The sequence below is a fragment of the Ursus americanus genome, chromosome 7 (assembly GCF_024610735.1).
Source record: "Ursus americanus isolate L20-20 chromosome 7, mUrsAme1.1.p, whole genome shotgun sequence".
NCBI classification, from domain to species: Eukaryota; Metazoa; Chordata; class Mammalia; order Carnivora; family Ursidae; genus Ursus; species Ursus americanus.
In genome coordinates, this window is record NC_142133.1 from 47,879,807 (window position 1) to 47,900,719 (window position 20,913).

The 20,913-nt window shown below is 52.5% G+C and overlaps 2 protein-coding genes across 3 annotated transcripts in view; one reads left to right on the top strand and one right to left on the bottom strand.

The window, feature by feature from the left end:
* USP39 (ubiquitin specific peptidase 39) overlaps window positions 1-2,436 on the top strand; it is a 28,536-nt gene extending 26,100 nt beyond the window's left edge. Inside the window, exons 12-13 of the mRNA XM_045808841.2 lie at window positions 523-609; window positions 1,919-2,436. Of these exons, the coding sequence (XP_045664797.1) occupies window positions 523-609; window positions 1,919-1,966 (135 nt within the window). The 3' untranslated portion in view covers window positions 1,967-2,436. The remainder of the gene's footprint in view (window positions 1-522; window positions 610-1,918) is intronic.
* Window positions 2,437-11,479: 9,043 nt separating this feature from the next.
* SFTPB (surfactant protein B) lies at window positions 11,480-19,684 on the bottom strand. 2 transcript variants are annotated; one of them, XM_087863638.1, is made up of 11 exons: window positions 19,587-19,684; window positions 19,108-19,235; window positions 18,630-18,701; window positions 18,126-18,251; window positions 17,382-17,510; window positions 16,811-16,900; window positions 15,363-15,477; window positions 15,044-15,204; window positions 14,144-14,224; window positions 13,556-13,640; window positions 11,480-12,179 (listed from the first exon to the last, which is right to left on the bottom strand). In XM_087863638.1, the coding sequence occupies exons 1-10, from the start codon at window positions 19,645-19,647 to the stop codon at window positions 13,578-13,580; spliced, it is 1,026 nt and encodes a 341-aa protein (XP_087719764.1). In that variant the 5' UTR covers window positions 19,648-19,684; the 3' UTR covers window positions 11,480-12,179; window positions 13,556-13,577. The 2 variants fall into 2 exon arrangements, with proteins under 2 accessions (XP_087719764.1, XP_087719763.1); XM_087863637.1 differs by having other exon boundaries at window positions 15,363-15,546.
* Window positions 19,685-20,913: the final 1,229 nt, after the last annotated feature.

Sequence of the window (20,913 nt, forward strand, 5' to 3'; positions counted from 1 at the left end):
TAGATTTGTTGTATTTGCGGCACTGGTTTATAGGCCAAAGGAAACGGTTAGTATTTTGATTGTCCACCAAGGACCCTTCTCTTGGCTGTTGCTGTGTTCTCCGGGGTGGGGGGTGGGATGTGTACTTTTAGGCTTTCCCAGTAGTTAACACCGCACCTGCTAACTAACTGAGTGTGTCTAGTCTGTCATTTTTGAGTGACAAGGAGTCATCTTAGGTGAGGAGTACAGGGCCTCCTCTTTTTTCTCTTTATCGCCCACCTAAATTCTTCTTGAAAGTGTTGCGAGACTCCATTGTACTTGAAGGAATCCTTGGCAGGGATTCCATCTGCCAAGATCAGCACCCCAAAAGCTCTTTGAATTGAATGAAGCCAAGCAGAGGTCTTGCACCCTCTTAATTATGACACTTTCTGAGTGGTGGTCTAGTGGCTATTCTGATTTTTCTCACTTTTTGCCGTGATCCTTTCCTTCTACACCTTTTGGTTTTAGGGAGCAGACTAACCCATCCCTTTATACTTTTTGCAGGGGACGGGCAAATGGTATGAATTACAAGACCTGCAGGTGACTGACATCCTGCCCCAGATGATCACACTCTCAGAGGCTTACATTCAGGTGGGTTGGCCACGAGCTTGGTGTGTGCTGAACAGATAGGGTGTGGGGCCAGTGAGAGGAGTGATGTGGGTGAAGGCGGGAAGTGAGATTGAGTTAAAGCCTTGGTTAGGCTGGGTACCTATTGGGATGCATGGAGGAGTGAGGTGGGGCCAGATTATGTGGCCCTGAGAGCCCAGGGGTGATTGCTAGAAAAGAGAAGGGCAGGGAAGCGTGGAAGATTTATGGGTGATTATGTGTGTGGCCAGGTTAGTTTTGCAGAGGTGTGTGGTCTGGTTTCAAGGAGGAAGAGTCTAGAATCAGCAGGACCCCAGCTAGGAGTTGGCTCTGAAGCTTTCCCCAGCATCCCAGGTCAAGTTAGTGCTCTTCGTGACCCCACAGCGCTTTCTGTGTGTCTTTACCAGAGCACCAACTGTATTATTCTAACGTCTTCTGTATTGGATCGGGAGCTCATGAAGGAGAGTATCTCTGTTTCTCTTTATAACTGCCCTGGTACCTGGCAAAGAAGAAAGACAGAGACTAAGAAAAAGCTATAGCTTTGTTTTGTTTTGTTTTGTATTTTCATGCCGTAAGTTTATTTACAAACACACTGAGTATGTAGAATTCAAGAGTTTGATCAGTTTTCAAAGAGATTGCACCTCTTAAAATGCTCCTTTTCACATCTGCTTAATGGATTAAATGAAACATCATTTCTTACTATAAAAAAAGGCGCAGCAAACCTGGATCCAGAATACACGGTCATCATGATTAGTAACCGCCACCTGTGTTCCACTGAAAATGGCAGATGCCTCCCTGGGCCTTCCTCAGAGAGGCTCCTCAGGAGCACAGAGCTTGCGAGCCTCGGGCTGCTCTGTCCCAACCTAGGGCTGTTGGAAGTTCTGCGAAAGGCGCAGAGATCCAAGACGGTAGAAACGGCAGTGCCCCACCACGTCCTGCTCTTTTCACACCCTTGTTCCCTAGTGTCAGAAAGCTATAGCTTCGGAAAAAGAAGGGAGACGCTTCTCGTTAAAGGGAGATGCTTTTCGTTCTAGAGATAACTCTTCAGTGACTTTGTCTGTGGTTATAGGCTTAACTAGGAGTTCTTTTTTAGAAAGCAAGTTTGGCACGGAAAGTGTGGGGGGGTGGGTAGAAAGATAAAAATCAAGCAAAAGGGAATTTTCTGAAAGAGGATTGAGTTAGTTGTTTCAGGGGACAGACAAGTATGGATGTGTAGCGACAGGCTGTCCCTCGCTTAGGGTAGAACGAGTACTTGATAAATGTGTGTGGATCGAATGCCGGCTCTTACATGTCTGTTGTATTCATTTCTTAACAGATTTGGAAGAGGCGAGATAATGATGAAACCAACCAGCAGGGGGCTTGAAGGAGGAGTTTAGGGTTTTGGTCCCCAGGGCTTTGGCTGAAGATGTAATGATACCAGAGCTGTAGTTGAACATAGGTTGACTGGCACATTCCCTGAGCCAACCCATTTTGTGGGTTCAGGTTCACACCAGGATATCAGAGGGGCCCACCCACCTGGGATGGCTCTGCACCGTCACCCAGCTGGTCTTTGATCAGTTGATTATAGATTGATGCTCCTTTCCCCGTCCTGTCTAGCTCCCCTCTAGCTTCAGCAGGCCAGAGCTCTTTAACAGATGTGTGTAATTTCTTTCTGGGCATCTGGGAGTATCTGAAGGGCAAGATAATGTCTTCTGCGCGTCAGAGCCTCAGGATTCTAGGAATAAGAGCTCGAAGCCAGTAATACCCTTCTTCCATCATAGGTGTTTTTCCGGTGGTTCATTTCATTTCCTGATGTGTATTTTGAAATGGATTAAATGTTTTCCTGTTTTTAAACCAGCCTCTTGTTTTATATCCTTCCCTTAGGCTATTGCCAGCTTGTGGGTGGTGTATCATTTGGGATGCATTTTGTCTCTAGGTAACAAAATATCTGACTAAAGCAATACATTCCTGTGCTTAACTAGAAGTGTGGAAGTGGGCGGTTTCAGGCTGCGGTGCAGGGCTGTGTGAGGGAAGAGGGAGGGAAGGAAGGCAGGAGGGACACCCGATTGCTGCGCAGTTCTAAGAAAGTCTCAGCCAGGCCAGTGGGGGGCGCAGAGCAAAGACTGCCAGTTGGTCAGAAGAATCTAGCAGAAATGTCTCTCTGCAAGCTCAGCCGTTGATCAGGCCCAGCCTGGAGAAAGTGTGGCCTCGGCAAGCACTGTGGCAGAGCTGAAAACATGGGAGATGTAAAGATACAGCCGCCGGTGGCAGTCAGTCAACCACAGCGAGTTCTCGTAAAGGGAGGTAGGAGCCCTGCACGTCTGTGGCTGCTACCCTAGACTTCTAGGAGTCCATGCTGTCCCTGTTTGCCTTTACCTCTTTGACAGCTTCAGTGTGTCCCTTGCTGACTCCTCTTCCTCTGTCTAGCCGATAAAAGTTGAGATTCCTCAGGACTCAGTGCTAGGCCCGTTCCTCAGTTTGCTTTCTCCCTAGGCCGTTTTAAATGGCTTCACCTATCCCCTAAGGGGGTGGCTCCAGTCTTAACCCCAGACTTCTCTCCATTCTTGAACTTTAGAGCCAACTGCCTCTTGATATATTTTGGGTGTCTTAAAGTCAGTTCAAAGCCATCATTGTTCAAAACTGAGCTTGTGAGTTTTCTCCTCAAACTTGGTCCCTTTCCAGTGGTTTCTGTGGAGCTGTAGCGTTCCATCATCCAGTTACACAATTTGGAAATTTAAGCAGGAGTCCTCCTTCCCCCACCCGTACTTCCTTCATCTAATCTGTTACCAGGTCCTGTGGATTTCACGTTGTGTCTCTTCAGTCTCCCCACTTTAATTGTCCTCCACTGTCCACAAGCTGAACTAGTGTCACCTTAGTCCAGGTCCAGTTAAAACAGAGAAACCACAGGGTAATTTGATCAGGGAAAGCTTAATTTCAAGAATTATTAACTGTAACGGGATTGGACTCATGGGGTATGGGCCGGTAATAAGGAGACTCTAAAGGACGTAGAATAGCAGGTGTAAGGCACAGCTATCACCTGTAGGGTTCCCGTAGTGTCTAAGGCTGAGATCCAGACCTTGCTGGAAGTCTGACCGCTGGAACCCATCAGTGGACTCTCCAGTGCGTCAGGAAATGCTGTTTATGGGGAGGTGCCTCACTCAGCTTCCCCTCTGGGGAGGAGAGGAGCGCCCGGGGCAACTGCTGTGCACTGCAGGAGCCGGGCCCCTGAGGCTGTGGGCGCCGCGGGAACCTGAGGCTAGAGAGAGCTGCACGTGTTGCTTTTGAGCGAGCACAGTGGAACTGGGACGCAAACCCTGTCTTCCTACAGTGTGTCTCCAGAACCCTCCATGGACAAAGCATCCATGTCAGCTGGCGAGGGAAGGTCTGAAGGATCCAGATCCGTTTTCACAGAGCAGGCGAAAAGGGGGCATTTGTGGAGTTGAGAGGCACAGCCCACCCCCCGGTGACTCCACTTCCATAGACACTCTTATGCACATCTGAACTTCTACGCAGCAACAACGACAAAGAAAACAACTCTGTATCTCTGCCTAACAAACAACGGCTACCCTTCTTACAAGTGAACAAGTTTTCATCCTTTCCCGAAATGAGCTGTCCTAAGAGTCCTGTATCCACTGATGGCTGTATTGGTTACTCCTCAATTCCAGTCATAGTCCCACCGAATAGTCCGTTCTCTAGAGACTAAGTTGGAAAGTTAACTTCAACAAGTTGTATATAAAATGAAAATGGGAAGAAGAAAGAAAAAATGGTTAACAAATGCAAATTCTCGTGTATAATAAGCAAGTAGAAAATAAAGTTATAGTCCGTATTTCTGTAATAGGGCAAAAGGCTGCAGTTGATGTCTGTGCTTCCTACTTCCACTGCCCCTTCTGGGTCTAGTCTGCCCTTAACCGCAGCCTCAGCGAGTTGGGGTTCTGCACCTGGTAGGGTGGCCTAAATCTTCAGTCCCTAAGGACCAGACTCCTTAATTATCCTACTCCCCACCTCCTTTGTGTTGCTCCAGTTTTCCATTAACCCTTACTGCTGGATATAGTCCGTCTTCCCTGCATTTTGTAAGAGTAACCCAATTTCACCGTGATAATCAGGATCAGTCACTCTGACAAGTAGATTACAACCCCCCGTGCCTCCCGTTGGTTTAATAGCATAAGAAGCCCAAAATGTCCACGGGGTAGTCTCATCTTCTAATTGAGTGGAGCCATGTTGTTTCCTGGGTGGAAGCATTTCACCCTTGGGAACTAAGACCACTAAACTAGCAAAGCTTCCAGTTGCTGGAACAGAAGTAAAAATCCTGCAAAGTTACGAAGTGTAATAGAGGAGTCACACCAATGTCTGCCCAGTTTTTTAGACCCGTGTATTTTGGTAATGGGGGAGAGAGCATCCTATAATGTTTTCTGATTCAAAACGTACTGAACGCTATAACGTGAGCACCACCTGGTACTGTAGCCGAGTTTTCAGTAAGCCATTCTACCTTTTAATGAGGCTAGCTCCTTCCAGATGCTGCTGTCTGTATTCAGACCAGTGAGATCTATGGGCATGAGCCCTCTGCTTCTCTTCCTTCGCTGTGAAAAGAGTTCCTGCCTCAGATGCAATGCTGCATGGAATGCCATGATGGTTGATAAGGCGTTCCGAGGATCCATGGATGGTGGTATTACCAGAAACACGGGCAGGAAGCAAATGTATATCCAGAATGTGTTTCTTTTTCTCTGAGGATGGATCTCTGCCTCCATAATAGAAGATGTAATCAGCCTGTGCCAGGGAGCTGGCTAATGCCCAAGGGACTAGTGTACTGGGGACTCACTGTTAATCCCTGCTGTTGGCAAATTAGATATTCGGCAGAAGTACTACTCAGGTCGGGACAGGGACGTCCAGGTTGTTGAGCCCATGCATAACCTCTATTGCTGTCACCATGGCTTATGAGCTCGCTGCGCAAGCACTGGAGAAAGAGACCACTGGCTGACATTCCTCTCATCGCGCCACTTGTGTAGACCTCATAATTTTTTAAAGATTTTATTTATTTGAGAGAGACAGAGAGCACAAGCCAGGGGGAGAGGCAGAGGGAGAGGGAGAAGCAGGCTCCCCTGGGAGCCCGACATGGGGCTCCATCCCAGGACCCTGAGATCATGACCTGAACCAAAGGCAGATGCTTAACCAACTAAGCCACCCAGGCGCCCTTGTAAACCTCATTATTAAGAGTCTCCTCTGCAGCAGATGCCTTTTGGGGGGCATTCATATGCAAAAAAAGCATTTTCATAGTATATATATTCTGTTGCTATAATAATATATGTAGTATATAGTATAGTGTGTTCAAGGAGTCTATCCTTAGACCTCTACCCCAGACTTCCTTTTCACTAGTTTTACAATCCTGTTCGTTCTGAATCCCTGACCATCTAGCCAAACCATTGGCAACTGCCAGTGAATTAGTCGAGGTCTGTACTTCTGGCCATCTTACACTCCAAATAGAGTAAGCAACCCAATATACTGTTTGCAGGGAGACCCACTAGAGGATTTTCCTTCACCACTGTCCTTCAGTGTCACCCTGAGTGGGCCCGAAGTGCCCCAGCTGTCCGCTTGCATTCTGTACCAGGATTTTGTACAAATCTATCTATAAACCAGGCTTGAGTTTTGTCTTCCTTGGTCAGCTGGTCTTAAGGAACGCCCTGGGAAGCAACGCAATAGGAGTTGGTGTGAAAGGAGTGTGAGCCACCTGCTTCTGTAACTTACTTGTGCCTTTTGGCCCTGTCTGAGGTTGGTTTAATATACTACCCATTTAACGGTAGCTTGCAGCTGCACATGGCCAACATTATGGCTAGTTGAGTCAGACAACAGCAGGTTCATGAGTGGAGATTCAGGTTGCATGGTCACCTGATAGCCCATGTTGAGATGCTCGGTCTGTTATGGCCCAATAGCTAGCCAGAAGCTATTTCTCAGAAGGACAAGAGGTATCTGCAGAAGATGAGGGCATAGACTTGTTCCAAACCCTGAGATTCTGCGCTGTGATTCTCCTGTCGGTTCTTGCCAGAGGCTCCATACGGCGTTCCTGTTTGCCAAGGACACTTCAAAATATTGGCCATCCTGGATCATAAGGTGCAAGGAGTAGAGTAGTCTATTCTTCTGCTGAAACTTCTGTGGAAACTGTTTTTATCCTGGCCTCCCTTTGGAACTAGCAGCTCTACAGCTGTCTCCAGTTGGGTTAAAGTAGCACACTTAAATGTGGCATATGTTGTCTCCCAAAGCCAAGAAAGCCTACCATCCATTGTGCCCTTTTTCTTTGGAACTGCCCAAGCAGGTGGGGCAGGTGGGAGTTGATATGAGGTATAGCAGCTTGTCTTTCACAAAGGAGGGGATATTTTGACATACTCTAGACCACACTGTAGACTCCCAGAAACTTCTAAGGTGGTAGACCCCTGAATTGTCTAAGGGTTAAATCCCACCCTCTTGTTTGCTTTTGTCTTACTAAGACAGCTAAAGTACTTGTCACAGGGTGCCTGGATGGCTCAGTTGGTTGACCATCTGACTCTTGGTTTGGGCTTGGGTCGTGATCTCAGGGTCCTGGGTTTGAGCCCCACATCGGACTCCACACTCAGCAGTGAGTCTGCTTGTCCCTCTTCTTCCCACTCTGTTCCTCCCCTTGTGCACGCTTTCTCTCCCCTCTCTCTCTTTCAAATAAATACATAAAATCTTAAAAAAAAAATTAAGTACTTGTCCCTTCCTGCTCATTGGGTAGCATCATCATAACGTCATCAGTCTAGTGGACTAGTGTGATGTTTTATGGAATGTCAAGATGATCAAAATGTCTGAACGGTATTACGGTGGAGCAGGAGAACTGACATTGTCCTGAGACAACACCGTGAAGGTGTCCTGTTGGCCCTGCCAGGTAAAAGCAAACTGTTTCTGGTGATCTTTATAAATTGGTATGGAGAAAAAGGAGCCAACGCTGCATGCTGTGGACCAGGGGCTGTGCTGCAGCATCAGTAAAGACGCTACATCTGGGACAACAGCTGCAGCTGGACTCACCATCTGAGTACGTTTACGATAGTCCAACGTTGTTCTCCGGGATCCGTGTGACTTCCGCAAGGGCCCTTTGCCACTGTCATTCTAGTCTAAGCTATTGCTAATTTCTGTTTACAACCGTCTCCTAACAGGTCTCTGCCCCTTCCCGTGTAGCCTTCACTCAGTTCATTCACGCTTTGGCCAGACCAGTCCTTTAAAGCACACACCAGGGGCGCCTGGGTAGCGCAGTCGTTAAAAGCGTCTGCCTTCGGCTCAGGGCGTGATCCCCGGCGTTCTGGGATCGAGTCCCACATCGGGCTCCTCTGCTATGAGCCTGCTTCTTCCTCTCCCACTCCCCCTGCTTGTGTTCCCTCTCTCGCTGGCTGTCTCTGTCAAATAAATAAATAAAATCTTTAAAAAAAAAAAAATAAAGCACACACCAAACCGACTTATTTCTCCCTCACACCCCGATCTCCCACTGAAGACACTTCGTTGGCTCTTAGATGGAAATCCGTAGCCTCTCAGCCTCACGTCTTGGGAAGTTTCTCCTGGTCGTCAATCCCAGGCTCCCTGTCCTTCCTTCCATTGCTCAGATGGGCCACAAGATGCAGGCCTTCGTGCCATCTGCTTCCTCTGTTAGGGATGCTATCTCCCTTTTAACTTGCTCTTCCTTCACCTCTCTGACCTCTCAGGACCGTATGTGTCTCTGAGTGATAGCATGTATCACACCTGAGGTATTCCTTTTTTTTCTGTGATTAATGTCTGTCTTCCCAAGTAGACTCTAAGTTCCAAAAGGGCAGATGGGAACTGTTTTTTTGTGCCCAGTCCTAGGAAAATGCTTGGTACTTAAAAGTCAGTTGCTAATGTTCATTGAGGAAATGATATAGTTCTAAGTCTGTGTTGTGTTCTCTGTATTCTTTTTTTGTACAACTGATTCTATTTTTTTTAAATGTATAATACTTTTTTTAAAAAGATTTTATCTATTTATTTGAGAGAGAGAGAGACAGCCAGCGAGAGAGGGAACACAAGCAGGGGGAGTGGGAGAGGGAGAAGCAGGCTCCCAAGCAGAGGAGCCCGATGCGGGGCTCGATCCCATAACTCCAGGATCACGCCCTGAGCTGAAGGCAGATGCTTAACGACTGAGCCACCCAGGCGCCCCAACTGATTCTATTTTTTAAAAAAGATTTATTTATTAGAGAGAGAGAGCGTAAGTGAGGGGATGGGCAGAGGGAGAAGCAGACTCCCTGCTGAGCAGGGAGCCCAAAGTGGGGCTTGATCCTGGGATCATGACCTGAGCCAAATGCAGAGGCTTAACTGACTGAGCCACTCAGGTGCCCTGATTTTGTCTCTTTTAAACCCACCCAAGATGTTGACAGTAGACACTATTGCCTGAAAGGTTTAGAACCACTGCTCAGAGCTGACCGTCATGTCCTGTGTGCAGAAGCTTTAGGGCCTTTGTGGGGGACATGTGGCTTGCTTCTATCACTGCTGTCTGAACTGGGGTCACATGTCTCTATGGTGGTGATCTCAGCAGATGCTTCTGCTTCCAGAGCCCTCAGGCTCTGGCCTATCTGACCCACGCATGAGAAAGAAGTGGAATTCATGTTTTCTTAGCCAGAAATCACAAGAAAAGACAGATACATGGAAAATATAACCTAAAGGTAAAAGACATATGACAGGGTAAATTTTGCAACATACGTACAGGACAGTAAGGAAATGAATATACCTAATATATTTTTACTGGTAAGAATTTACTGGTGCAGGGGCGCTTGGGTGGCACAGCAGTTAAGCGCCTGCCTTCGGCTCAGGGCGTGATCCCGGCATTCTGGGATCGAGCCCCACATCAGGCTCCTCCGCTGGGAGCCTGCTTCTTCCTCTCCCACTCCCCCTGCTTGTGTTCCCTCTCTTGCTGGCTGTCTCTCTCTCTGTCGAATAAATAAATAAAATCTTAAAAAAAAAAAAAAAAGAATTTACTGGCGCAATAGGTTAAGCCTCTGCCTTCGGCTCAGGTTATGATCCCAGGACCCCGGGATGGAGCCCTGCGTGGTTGTGGTCAGGCTCCCTGCTCAGTGGGGAATCTAGTTCACCCTCTCCCTCTCTCCCTCCCCCCTGCTTGTGCACACGCGTATGTTCTCTCTCTCTCTCTCTCTCAATAAATAAATAAAATCTTAAAAAAAATACTCCCGTGGAAAATTGGGCAAAAAACCCCAATAGACATTTCACAAAATGTAAAATATAAGTGGCCAATAAATATATAAAAAATTGTTTACTTAGTAACCAAAGAAATGCAAAACAGAACAACCAGGGAAGTCATTTTTATATTTTAGATTAGCAAAGATTTGAAAGATTGCTAATACTGAGGGTTGGTGAGAGTGGAGAAGAGGCACGTGGTTGTTACTGGGGTAGAAGCTGGTGTGGCTGGCACAGAGGGGCAGTGTGCTAATGCAGCCGATAGTAAAAGTAAAGATGTGCATAGTTTTTTGTCCCCCCAATTTCATGTCTTGGAATTGACTTTAAGGAAAGAGACTAGTAAACAAAGATGTAAGGATTTTTATTTTTCACAATATTGTTATCAATAGTTGATGTTGTTGATATAGGGAAGTGTTTGTATCCAGAAAAAAATACCATGCAGCAATGACCAGTAATGACAGATGTGTATATTTATTGACCTGGAAAGATTGTTTTTATTTTATTTTATTTTATTTATTTTTTAAGGTTTTATTTTTAAGTAATCTCTACACCATTTTGTCCAGAGCTGACTCTGAAGGCCTCATGGGCCCTGGGGGTGTGCTTGCTCTTCTGCCTCATGCAGGGGGCGCCCTCTGGCGCTGTCCTCAGGCCTGTCTGCTAGGTCCCTCTCGAAGGTTGTTTTTTGCACTCTTTCTAGTGTCTTGTTGGGGGCAGCCATCTCTGAGGGACTTTTGTGTTCTCCTCATCCCTGGAAAGTGAAGAACAAGTCCTCTCTGCTCTTAGGCCCTCACACCTCCTGGGGCTTCTCCTTTCTCACCCTGCTCTGGGGGTATGATGCTGGGCATATCTCAGGGACCCCCTGAGTCTCAACCGTAGCCGCTTCCTGCTGTTCTCTCCTCCCACCAACTGGTCCACTCCTGACCCTCCTGTTGAGTGATAGCTTCTGTTCCATCCTCCGGAGCTCATCCCCACACTTGCCTCACCTCCAGGCTCTGGCTTGCCATCTTCCCCGCCAAGCTTTTAAAACATTTAAAATACTCTTCTCTCAGGGATCTTGACCTTACTATTGAAATAATGGTTTCCAAGACAACAGTCTGCTGTAGATTTACAAAAATCCACTTACAAGTTCAAACTCAGAGGCCAAGGATTTGTGTACAACATCCTTACCCCAAGAGCATGTTGTATAGAAAGCTTTTCCCCTGCAGCTAGAATGGTGGAGATGTGGGGAAAATGGATTGGAAATGTTTATAGCTTGGTGCCAAAGTTTGCATTCTGCTCTAGCCCTCTACTTGGATTGGTAGGATTGTGGGTGATTTCCACTCCTTTTTGACCTGCAGTTTCTGAATTTTCTATAATACACGTGTATTTCTTTTGTAATAGGACATATAATAACAAAAGTTCTTTTATAAATAAAGGGACACTTCCGGGCACTTAGGTCTTTAAAGTTAAATGTTTATTTAAGTTTGTTGTTGTTGTATATTTTGATTTTGGGGGTACCCTAACAACCTCATCTCATCCCAATGAGTGGGCTCTTTGGGAGAGGGGAGGGTGAGATGCAGGGGCAGGGCCGGAAGCAGTAACTGGAGGGAGAGGCACCGTGGGCACCTGCTTCTCCCTCAAGGAGGAGAGTGATGTTGGTGCCCAGTCCAGCTGCCCTCGACGTGAGGCCGCGGCCTCGGGGGCATTTTAAATGACTGTCTTTTTCCTTTTCGTATAAAGCAATAGGCTTTATTAGTGTTGTTACAGGCATTGGATTACAGAGGAACTGATTTTTAGCACGCGCCCCAACTGAGCTTTGAGGAGATAAATCTTAGCAGAAATGGAACCACGCTGGAATTTCAACCAAAACTCTTCGGAAGCTCAACTTACAAAAAGATAAAAAGAAAACCCCTTTTTACATCTTGAAGTGATAGCTCTTAAGCAGGAGAACATCTCAGATATGAAAGCTTGTCCAATCACCTTCCCACCCTGCTTGAGTCCTGCTGTGTCCATTCTTGACAAGTCAGGGATTTCCTGATTTTTTTTTTTTGAAGTTTGACTTCATATATCTATCTTTTATGGTGCTTGATGTTCCCAATTTTTTATTCTTCTGAATTTGAGTTTTGTGAAAGTATTGGCAAAATCACTATAAAAGCTAGGATCTTGTGCACATGGAGATGAGAGTGAGGCAGGCCCCGGCTTCTACCCCGCCATCCTCTTGGAGCCAGGGAAGGACCTTGTGGTTGACGAGTTCCCCTGGACCCAGCCCTGGGGTGTTGTGGGAGCGGGGCTGGCTCCAGTGGGCTGTGAAGCCTGGCTGGAAGTTCCTGGGCTGGAAGCCCCCTCTTACAGCTCCTCCAGAAGATGCTGCCCTGGCCGCTCCTCATACCCGGAGAGGAAGGAAGTGGCTCTGGTTTGGGCTGTGGTTAGAGATAGGAGAGGTGAGACTGACAGCCGGACTGAGGTTACAGGCTGTGGGCTCATGGTCTGTCAGCTTACAGGAGATGGGGAAGGTGACCGTGGGAGTGAAGCCTTCTTCTCAGTGTGGGCAGAGGGCAGGGAGCCTGAGGAGGAGGCTGGTCATGTGGGAGAGCCCAGGAATCCTAGAAACCACCTTATTCGATCCCCCCTTTGCCGCTGCGGAGAATGAGAGCCAGAGAGGGGGCAACGTATCTTGGCTGGGGAACCCATGGTCAGTTGATGGAAGAGTTGGGACCAGAGCCCAGGCCCCCTGAGCCAATCCACTGCTTTTCCTGTTCCAACAGGGATGGCAGGCCCAGCTCTTTTTGGTTCCGGAAGTCTTAGGAGCTGGAGAAAGGAGACCACCCCGGTCTCCTAGGCAGCTCCCCAGCCCCCGGGTTCCCCCAGCTGTCATCAGGGTGGAAGGAAAACATGAATTTGGTCCCTGTGGGATAGGTCGGAGTTGGGGCAGACACTCCCTCCGCACCGCCTCCCACAGGGGCTTGTGATTGTAGAGAGATTCTGGAGCAGGCCTGGGCTGCCCCACTCAGAGGCAAGAGTTGGACCCTGAGGCTTGAGCACCGGGAGGGCATGGTGTTCATTGTTTCCTTCACAGCTGTAGACCTTGTCCCTAAAACATGGCCTGGCCATAGGCACCCACTACCTTTTTTAAAAAAGAGTGAACAGATGAGTGAGTGACCATCGTGTTAGGGGCTGGCTCTGAGCAGAATGGTGAAGTGGGCCAAGCTTGCTCTCAGGGACACTTCTAGCCCACAGTTGGAAGGTCTGTCCTTCTCAGAGTCATTTCTCTGCCCTGAGGGCCCTGGTCACAGGGGCTGCCTCTGACTCACCCCTCTACCCCAAGGTGCCACCTCTGACTTAGACAATGACAGTCAGGAAGACAGCAGTGTGTCTCAGGAAGGAGGAGTCAGAGACGGCGGGGTTCTGGCTTTAAGGGGACAGCATCTTTGTGCAGCAAAGTGTGATTTCCCCCGAACTTCAGGAAAGGTTGGCCTTGGTACGTCCAATACTGAGTATCAGTGAGGGCAGTGGGGGAGCGGCAGCTTCCCTGAGGCCTGGGATAGGACCAACGAGGTGGGACTGGGCCTAGCACCGGGGGTGGTGGGATTCTGAGGAGAGGGAGTGAGGGAGGCCATTCTTGAGATGGTGCTGTCAGGAGCCCTCAGGAGCCTTGAGTTGTGGCCTCTGAGGGAGAGGATGGGGCATCCAGCAGCAGTGACTTCCTCTTCCTGCTTGGGGAGCCCAGGGCCCGCTGTCCCCATGGGTGCAGGACCCATCCACCTCTTCCTCCCCTCAACTGGGAGCCTGGACTCACCTGGCATGGCTTTGAGTTCTCGTCAGAAGTGAGGAATTTGGATACACTGGAGAGGGCTGAACGTGGTCCTACACGCCCCCAGGGCCTGTCATAGGGACAGTGTTAGGGCCGGAGGCCTTGCACCCTGTTCCCCTTTCCTAGCTCTGAGGGGGATGGGAAGCTCCTGCTGGAAGGGGCAGCTTTCACTTCGCCTGCCATCTGATGGGTGCTGTTGGTGTGACCTTGTAGACCTCTTGAGCCACTGCTGAGCCATGGGCCTTCTAGGTTTGGAGCCTGAGGAGGTAGGATGCTGGCCCCAGAACACCCACTTTGCAGCCCCTGCCGAGCACACGCTGTCCAGCAAACAACCCCCATTCCATGATGTGCATCAAACCTCACTCCTTAAAGTGGCTCCTCCTTTCCTCCATGTCTCCTTGTCCATTCTTTTGTGGCTTTTCCTTGACCCCTGTTAACATAGCGTCCTGGGCCTGCGCTCCTGGGGTTGCCCTGGACCTGGGGGAGCAGGGCCTCTGCCGATCGTGGACCGGAGAGGGTGGGCGCTCTGGGAGCCAAGGAAAGTTCTGGCAGCTGCTGGCAGGGTGAAAGTACCTGGCAGGTGGCGTGGGCGTCCCGGCCCCCGGACACTAGGCTCTGCAGTTGAGGCGTGTGCTGTTCCACGAACTGCTCACACTGAGGAAGGAGAAAGAAACAGGTGTGGGGGGGGCCCGGGCCCTGGCAGGACTCTCCCCATAGCCGCATCACTCCAGCGCTCCCTCCTGACCCGGTGGAGCTCCAGCCACCGCCCCCTCCGAGCAGCTCCGGCTGTGACCAGGCTGGCGGGCTGAGATGGAGGGCTTCTCTTGGGAAAGCCAGAGACACTGGAGATGGAGGGTCTGAAACTCAGGCCCAAGGGCTGCATCTTAGCCACCACCTTCCCATCCCCCCAAATGTCAGTTCTAGAAATCTTAAAGCGCCTCTGGTCTTGGCAACCTGATGTGGTGGGCAGTGGGGAGCCCTCCACGTCATGGAGCAGGGCAGTGCCAGCTTGTGTCAGGACTTGACTTGTGACGGGAATTCACTGTAGGGACTCTGAGTCCCGGGACTCTTGGACCTTTAAGCCCAGCTCTCTCCACGGGTGGGTGTGTCCCCAGGGAGTCACACTGAGAGGAGGGATGGGGCGAAGACAGATGGGGACCCTGGAGAGAAGGCCAGGCCCTCTCCTGCTCCCGTGGGCCTGGCATGATAACCGGGCCTTATTCTTTGTCTGTGAGGGAGGCCTGCAGGTCCTCTGGGGCGCATGCCCTTTGTCCAAAGGCGACCCCTGACCTTGGCCGGTTTTGCCCTATGTTATTGTTCCATAGATTTTGGGCCCACGTCCTGCCTGTTTGAGCTCCTCCAGGGCAGGGGTCAGACCACTCTGTGTGTCTCTGACTGGGAAGCCTCTCCTGGGCCCCCCTCCACTGGGGGGCAGGCCCAGGGTCCCAGGTCCCCCGTGTGCCCCTCCCGCACCTTTTGCCTGTCCAGCCAGGAGTTGAGGCAGGCTTGGCGTATTGCCTGCGGCATGGCCTGCTCGCTGCTGTTCCCTGCCTGTGTGGTCACGAGCATGCAGACGTGGCAGTCGGACTCTTGAGGTAACCGTTCTCCGGGCAGGGACTCCAGAGCTCTGAGGACTGGAGAGAAAACCGTCAGGACTGCCCTGCAGAGGGGCTCGGTTCTCGTCCGGACTGGTGCAGTGCAGGGGCTCCGGGGAGGGGGAAGGCAGTGCAAGGCCAGGGCACAGGGGAAGAGGAGGGTGGGCGCTGGGGTGGGGCCAGGGCTGCAGGCTCACCGGGGCCAACGCCGTCCTCGTTGGAGCACCGGAGGACCAGGCCACATACCAGCTGGGGCAGCACGCGGCCCAGCAGCGCGTCCAGCAGCAGGACAGTGTAGCGCTCGGCCAGGCACTGGCAGATGCCACCCACCACCAGGGGTACGACGTGGCACACCTGGCCCACAGCCATGGCCAGCACACCCTGGAGCGGGGGCACAGACAGGGCACGGTGGGACCTGCCCCGGCAAGATCTGCACTGTGCCCGGCACCCATGGGCATTTCGTAGTTTGACCCTGCCCCCCTCTGGGAGGGGGAATGAGTATGCGGTTTACAGGTAAGGACGCTGGGCATCAGGGAGTCCGACGGGCCCGGCCAGAGTCACTCAGTGAGTGCGGGAGCCAGGCCGCCATCCCAGCTCTGAAAGGAGAATGGCCGGCCCAGGCAGGCGGGCATCAGCAGGGCCCCACGGTGATCAGACCTGTGTCTTCTCCCTGCAGACGCGGGGCTTGCTACATTTCCTCTGCGGCTGCTGGAGCCCACCCCGATTCCAAACTCAACCTCCTAGCTGCGGGGCAAGGAGAGGGGCAGAGGTGACAAGCACTCTGGCTCGTTCCCTCCCTCCTTTTCCATCCATCCCACACGTGCCAAGAACCTGCACGGCACAGGCTGGCCTTGGCTCCACCGCTGCTTGGCCACACCGCCCCCCTTGCTGGGAAGGTGCAGGGGGGCGCAGGACACAGTGAATTGTATATCTCCGGGGTGCGCTGCCTTCCAAACGGGTACGTTTCCCCAGGTGCACCTGCTCGTGTCAGAACCCACACTTGCCTAACCTCCCCGCTTCGATGACAGAGGAACAGACGTTGCTCTGTCCAAGGCCAGCCTGTCTGCTTGTGCCCTGGACCCCCTCCCACCTTCTCGAGTATGTTACCCTGCATTGTCCTCTCTCCCCACTCACTGCTTCTCCCATCTGCTGGTCAGGTTCATCGGCACACCAGCGTGCCAAGATGGCTTCTGTCGCTAAAAGCCTCACTTGTCGGGGTGTCTGGGTGGCTCAGTCGGCTCAGCTCTTGATTTCAGGGTGATGAGATGGAGCCCCACGTTGGGCTCCCTGCTGAGCTTGGAGCCTGCTTAAGATTCTCTCCCTTGCCCTCCCCCCCTTCCTGTGTGTGCTCTCTCTCTCTAAAAAAAAGAGAAAACGAGTGGGATTCTTTGCCATCCGATGATGAGCTGCTGGTGGACAAGACCCAGGTCCTGTTCATTTTTGTTCTTTGACACCTGGCACAATGCCTGGCATATAATAGTGGGGGCTTCACAATTGTTGAATGAACTCTAGGCCTGGCCCCCACGGGGCCTGAGCCTGAGCTCCAGGGTCCCTTGTGTGGCCCCGATAGGGGTATGAGGAAGGGGAGGGGAGGGTGGGGCTGTGGAAGGCCGTGCCGAGCTCCTCGTCTTCCTGGACGCCTCACCTTGGGAATCACAACCTGGATCCGCTTGATCAGGGTCCTGCAGAGCCAGCAGTAGGGGAGGGGGATGGGCAACCGCTGCTCTGAGAGATCCTGGGGGAGAGAATCACCCCAGGTGAGGCCAGGCTGGGCGCTGGGAGAAGGCATCCTCCAGGCTCTGCCTCCCCGCCTCCTCTTCCCCTTCCCCCTCCTGTCTTAGGCCCTGCTTCGAGCTTCTTTTTTTGTTGTTTTTTTAAAGATTTTATTTATTTGACAGAGAGAGAGACAGCCAGGAGAGAGGGAACACAAGCAGGGGGAGTGGGAGAGGAAGAAGCAGGCTCCCAGCGGAGGAGCCTGATGCAGGGCTCGATCCCAGAACGCCGGGATCACGCCCTGAGCCAAAGGCAGACGCTTAATGACTGCGCCACCCAGGGGCCCCTGCTTCGAGCTTTTTGTCCCCTCTCTGGCTCTGCCCTCTCCAGGGCAAGTGCTTATGGGCCTTGGCTATGGCCTCGCTGTTTGGAACCCCCCTGTGTGTATGAGGGGCCAGCATGTAGGGGACCTCTGTCGCCTGTGTATGAGGCCCAGCCCTCACCTGGAGGGCTCCCGGCAGCCCAGGGAGGACCAGCTTCTCCGGCAGCAGGTCTGGTAGCTCGGGCTCCTGCCCTGGCTCGGGATGCCCAGGTCTGCACAGGCCCAGGTGCTTGCAGATGACCTTTGGGTTCTAGGGCACAATGCTGGGTGAGGGAGTGGTCAGGGTGTGGGAGGGGACCCACTCCTGCCCAGCCTGGCTCAAGGGCTTGCACTAGGACCCCTGGCTTTGGGCCTGGAATGGGGGCAGCAGTCTGGATGGGGGCTGTGGCTTAGGGTTCTGTGGTGAGGGTAGGGGGAGCCGAAAGGCAGAGGTGGGGCTGTCTGAGGTCTTCGGGCAGGTGTCTGGGGATGTGTGTGGATGAGCACAAGCATGTATGTTTGGTGCAAGTATGGGTGTGAGAGAGTGTTTGTGTGCGTGAGGGTGTGATGGTGTGGGTTCTGCATGAGACTGAGTGTGTGGTATGAGTGTGTGAATGAGTGTATGTGAGTGTGAAGGGTGTGAGGGTGTGTGGTGGGTGTTTTGTAAGCTCGCGGTGCGGGCCCACTCTGTACAGCTGGGCAGGTAGCGCTGTGATCTGGGGCATCTGGCTGTGGGCCACTGTGTCTCCTGGACTGGTCACGGGTAGGGTGTGTGTGTGTCTGTGTGTGTTGGGCTGGGGTGTAGTGTGTGTGGGTAACTCTGGGCGTCGCTGGACATGGGGGCTGTCAGGGAGGCAGGTTGGAGGCGAGGTTGCTGGGCCCTCACAATCTGGCTCTGGAAGTAGTCGACGACCACTGGGAAGTAGGTGTCAAGTAGGTGATGGCACTGGGGCACGAGCAGCTTCAAGGGGAGAACGTCACACTCATGCTCCAGGAACTTCCGCATCCTGTCCTGGGAGGTGGTGAGGAGACAGGTTGTAGACAGTCAGGCTGGCCTCGCTGAGGTCTGTGCCCGCCCGAGTCCCTGGATGCAGGACTGCCACCAGGCAGGCTGGCCACCCTCTCCCAGGGCACCAGAGTTGAGAGAGTGCCACAGGATCAAGTAGTTGCCTACAGGGAGGATCCTCCCCCGTAGGAGAGACCGTCTCTGGCTGTGCTGCTGAACTCACTCCCAGAACCCTCTCCTGGCTAAGAGGTTCCTGGAGTCGCCAGGCAAACCCATGCCTCACTCTCGGCCTGGAGATGGTCTCTTAGGGGGCTAACCTCTGTGCCCTGTCCTGTCCCCCATCTCTTGGCCCCCAAGTTTTATCAAGGATCTGGGCCTCATCACCTGGAAAATGGCCTCCTTGGTCATCTTGGTGAGGATGCGGACGATGTCCTCACATTCCTGGCACAAATCATCCTGGGGAGGGGGCCCGAAGGTGGGGCATTTGAGTGGAGGGGGCATGCTCCCAGCTCAGGAGGGTGAGGCTGATAGTGCTCCAAGGCATAGGCAACTACCCCTATCCCCTCCCTTCCATGTCATCTTTCCCCATCCCATCCCATCCCATCCCATCCCATCCCATCCCATCCCACCCCACCCCACTCCACCCCATCCCATCCCATCCCATCCCATCCCATCCCACCCCATCCCATCCCATTCCCATCCCATATCATCCCACCCCATCCCATTCCCATCCTATCCCATCTTATCATCCATCCCATCCCATCCCGTAGGGGGTCTTGAACCCCCTCAGGCCCACGCAGAGGCTACCCAGCACCCTCTGTACTAGACCCCCAGTCGCCATGCATCCGTGGGAGGTACTCACAGCTCTTGCGTAGCCCCAGACTTCCTGTAGGCAGTGCCCCAGGGCTCCACACTGCAACGCTTGCTCTAGGCTTTGGCACCAGAACTCAGGGCCCCGGGCACAAGCCAGGGACGAGGTGGTCCGGTCAGCTGCAGTTTGGGGCCAGAGCAACATTGGAATTTAGGCTACACCTGGCACTGACTTCACCCAACCTCCAAATCTAGTTTTACCAGGAGCACATGGCCTTTAAGCATGCTGGAGTCAGATGGAGCAGGGTTCCGCCTGCCCTAGTGCCCCCGGCTGTGTAACCTTGGACAAGCGCGGGAGCCTCTCTGAGCCTCAGCTTCCTCATCTGGAAATGAGGATATTGGCCGAACTAGGGATAATAGGGATATAGGGAACTAGGCGGAACGAGAGCTCAGTAAGCCTGGAGATGGATGGGAAGCCTCCACACCTGGCCCCAGGTGAGAGGGAGCGGACGAGAGGCTGGGGAGACTCACCAGCGCCCCGGCCACACAGCGTGGGGAGCAGCAGCCACAGCAGCAGGCGTGACCGGGCCATGTCACCTCCACAGCCTGGACAGCCTGCTGGGGCGGGGGCCCTTATACCTGGCCGGGGGGGGGGCATGGGGGCAGGGCTCTGTGGGAGCTGCAGGGACCTCAGTGTTTGCCTTTGTCCTGGAGAGCCCTCCAGGTGCTTTGATCCCTGCCTCTTGGGAGCAGTGACACTCTACCAGTCCCCCCTGTCCCCACTGTTTCCTGCCTGATGCCTGGTTCCTGCTCCCTCTCTCTTCCTGCCCTAAGTCCCATGGGCCTGGACTCCCGGGTCCCTGCAAGCAGGGGGCTTTTGAGTGTCCACATCAGGTACATCTCTCTGGGCTAAGGGGGGAAACAGAGGCAGGACCAGGGCAGCCAGTGTGCGCCCCCTCCCATTACCTCCCAGCCCCTCAGGCCTCCTCCACTCTTGAGCAATTCTCTCAAGAGCTTCCTGCCTGGCTCTCTCTTTTTCTCTCCCTCTTTTTTTTTTTTTTTTAAGATTTTAAAATTTATTTTAGAGAGAGAATGAGAGAGAGAGCAGGGAGGAGGGGCAGAGGGAAGGGGAGAGTGAAACCCAAGCAGACTTGGCACTGATCATGGAGCCCAACGCAGAGCTCGATCTCACAACCCCGAGATCACGACCTGAGCCAAAACCAAAGGTCAGGCACTTAACCAACTGCACCACCCAGTCACCCCTCTGCCTGGCCCTTGACCCAGGGCAAGCCCTGGAGAGGCAAACTTGGGACCCTCCTAGGCCACCTACTTCCCAGCCTCTCCTTACCCTTTCCCCAGAAAACTCTGGTTCTGTGGGCACATGTTTGTCGTTCCTCAGAAGAGCATTTACATGAAACAAACAAAACCCCCAAGAGCCCCAAGAGTGGGAGACAAGGATGTGGGGACAAGATTTCCAGAGTGGCTCCTAAGCATCCCAGTTGGACCCTACGGGCCCCTCCCGGGTAGGGGCGGGCCGCAGCTGGAGTCCAGGAGAAAGAAAGTGTCCTTGGCAGGGCTAGAGGCTCCCGGGTCAGGTCGCACTGGCTGGGCACACCCGGGGACAAGCTCCCCACCAGCCCAGGGCAGGACACGTCTGTGAGTGCAAGGAGTAGAGCCTCAGCTCCTTGTCACCAGCTGGTGATGAGTGTATCTGATGACGGAGGTGTCCTCCGCAGCAGAGGCTCCCGGCCTCTGTTCTCCAGGAGGCGCCCCGAGACTCATGGCGTTGGGGGGCCGGAAGTTAGTGCCACGGCACACGGGATGGTCAGGTGACATGCTGGAGGTCACCCAGCGATCT

Excerpts from the sequence above, each read along its gene's own strand:
- SFTPB (XM_087863637.1), bottom strand. The coding sequence starts at position 19,647 with ATGGCCCGGTCACGCCTGCTGCTGTGGCTGCTGCTCCCCACGCTGTGT. Across the intron at positions 19,236-19,586 it reads GCTGTGTGGCCGGGGCGCTG|CTGACCGGACCACCTCGTCC; the intron begins GTGAGTCTCCCC and ends CCCAAACTGCAG. Across the intron at positions 18,702-19,107 it reads TCTGGGGCTACGCAAGAGCT|GATGATTTGTGCCAGGAATG; the intron begins GTGAGTACCTCC and ends CCCCCTCCCCAG.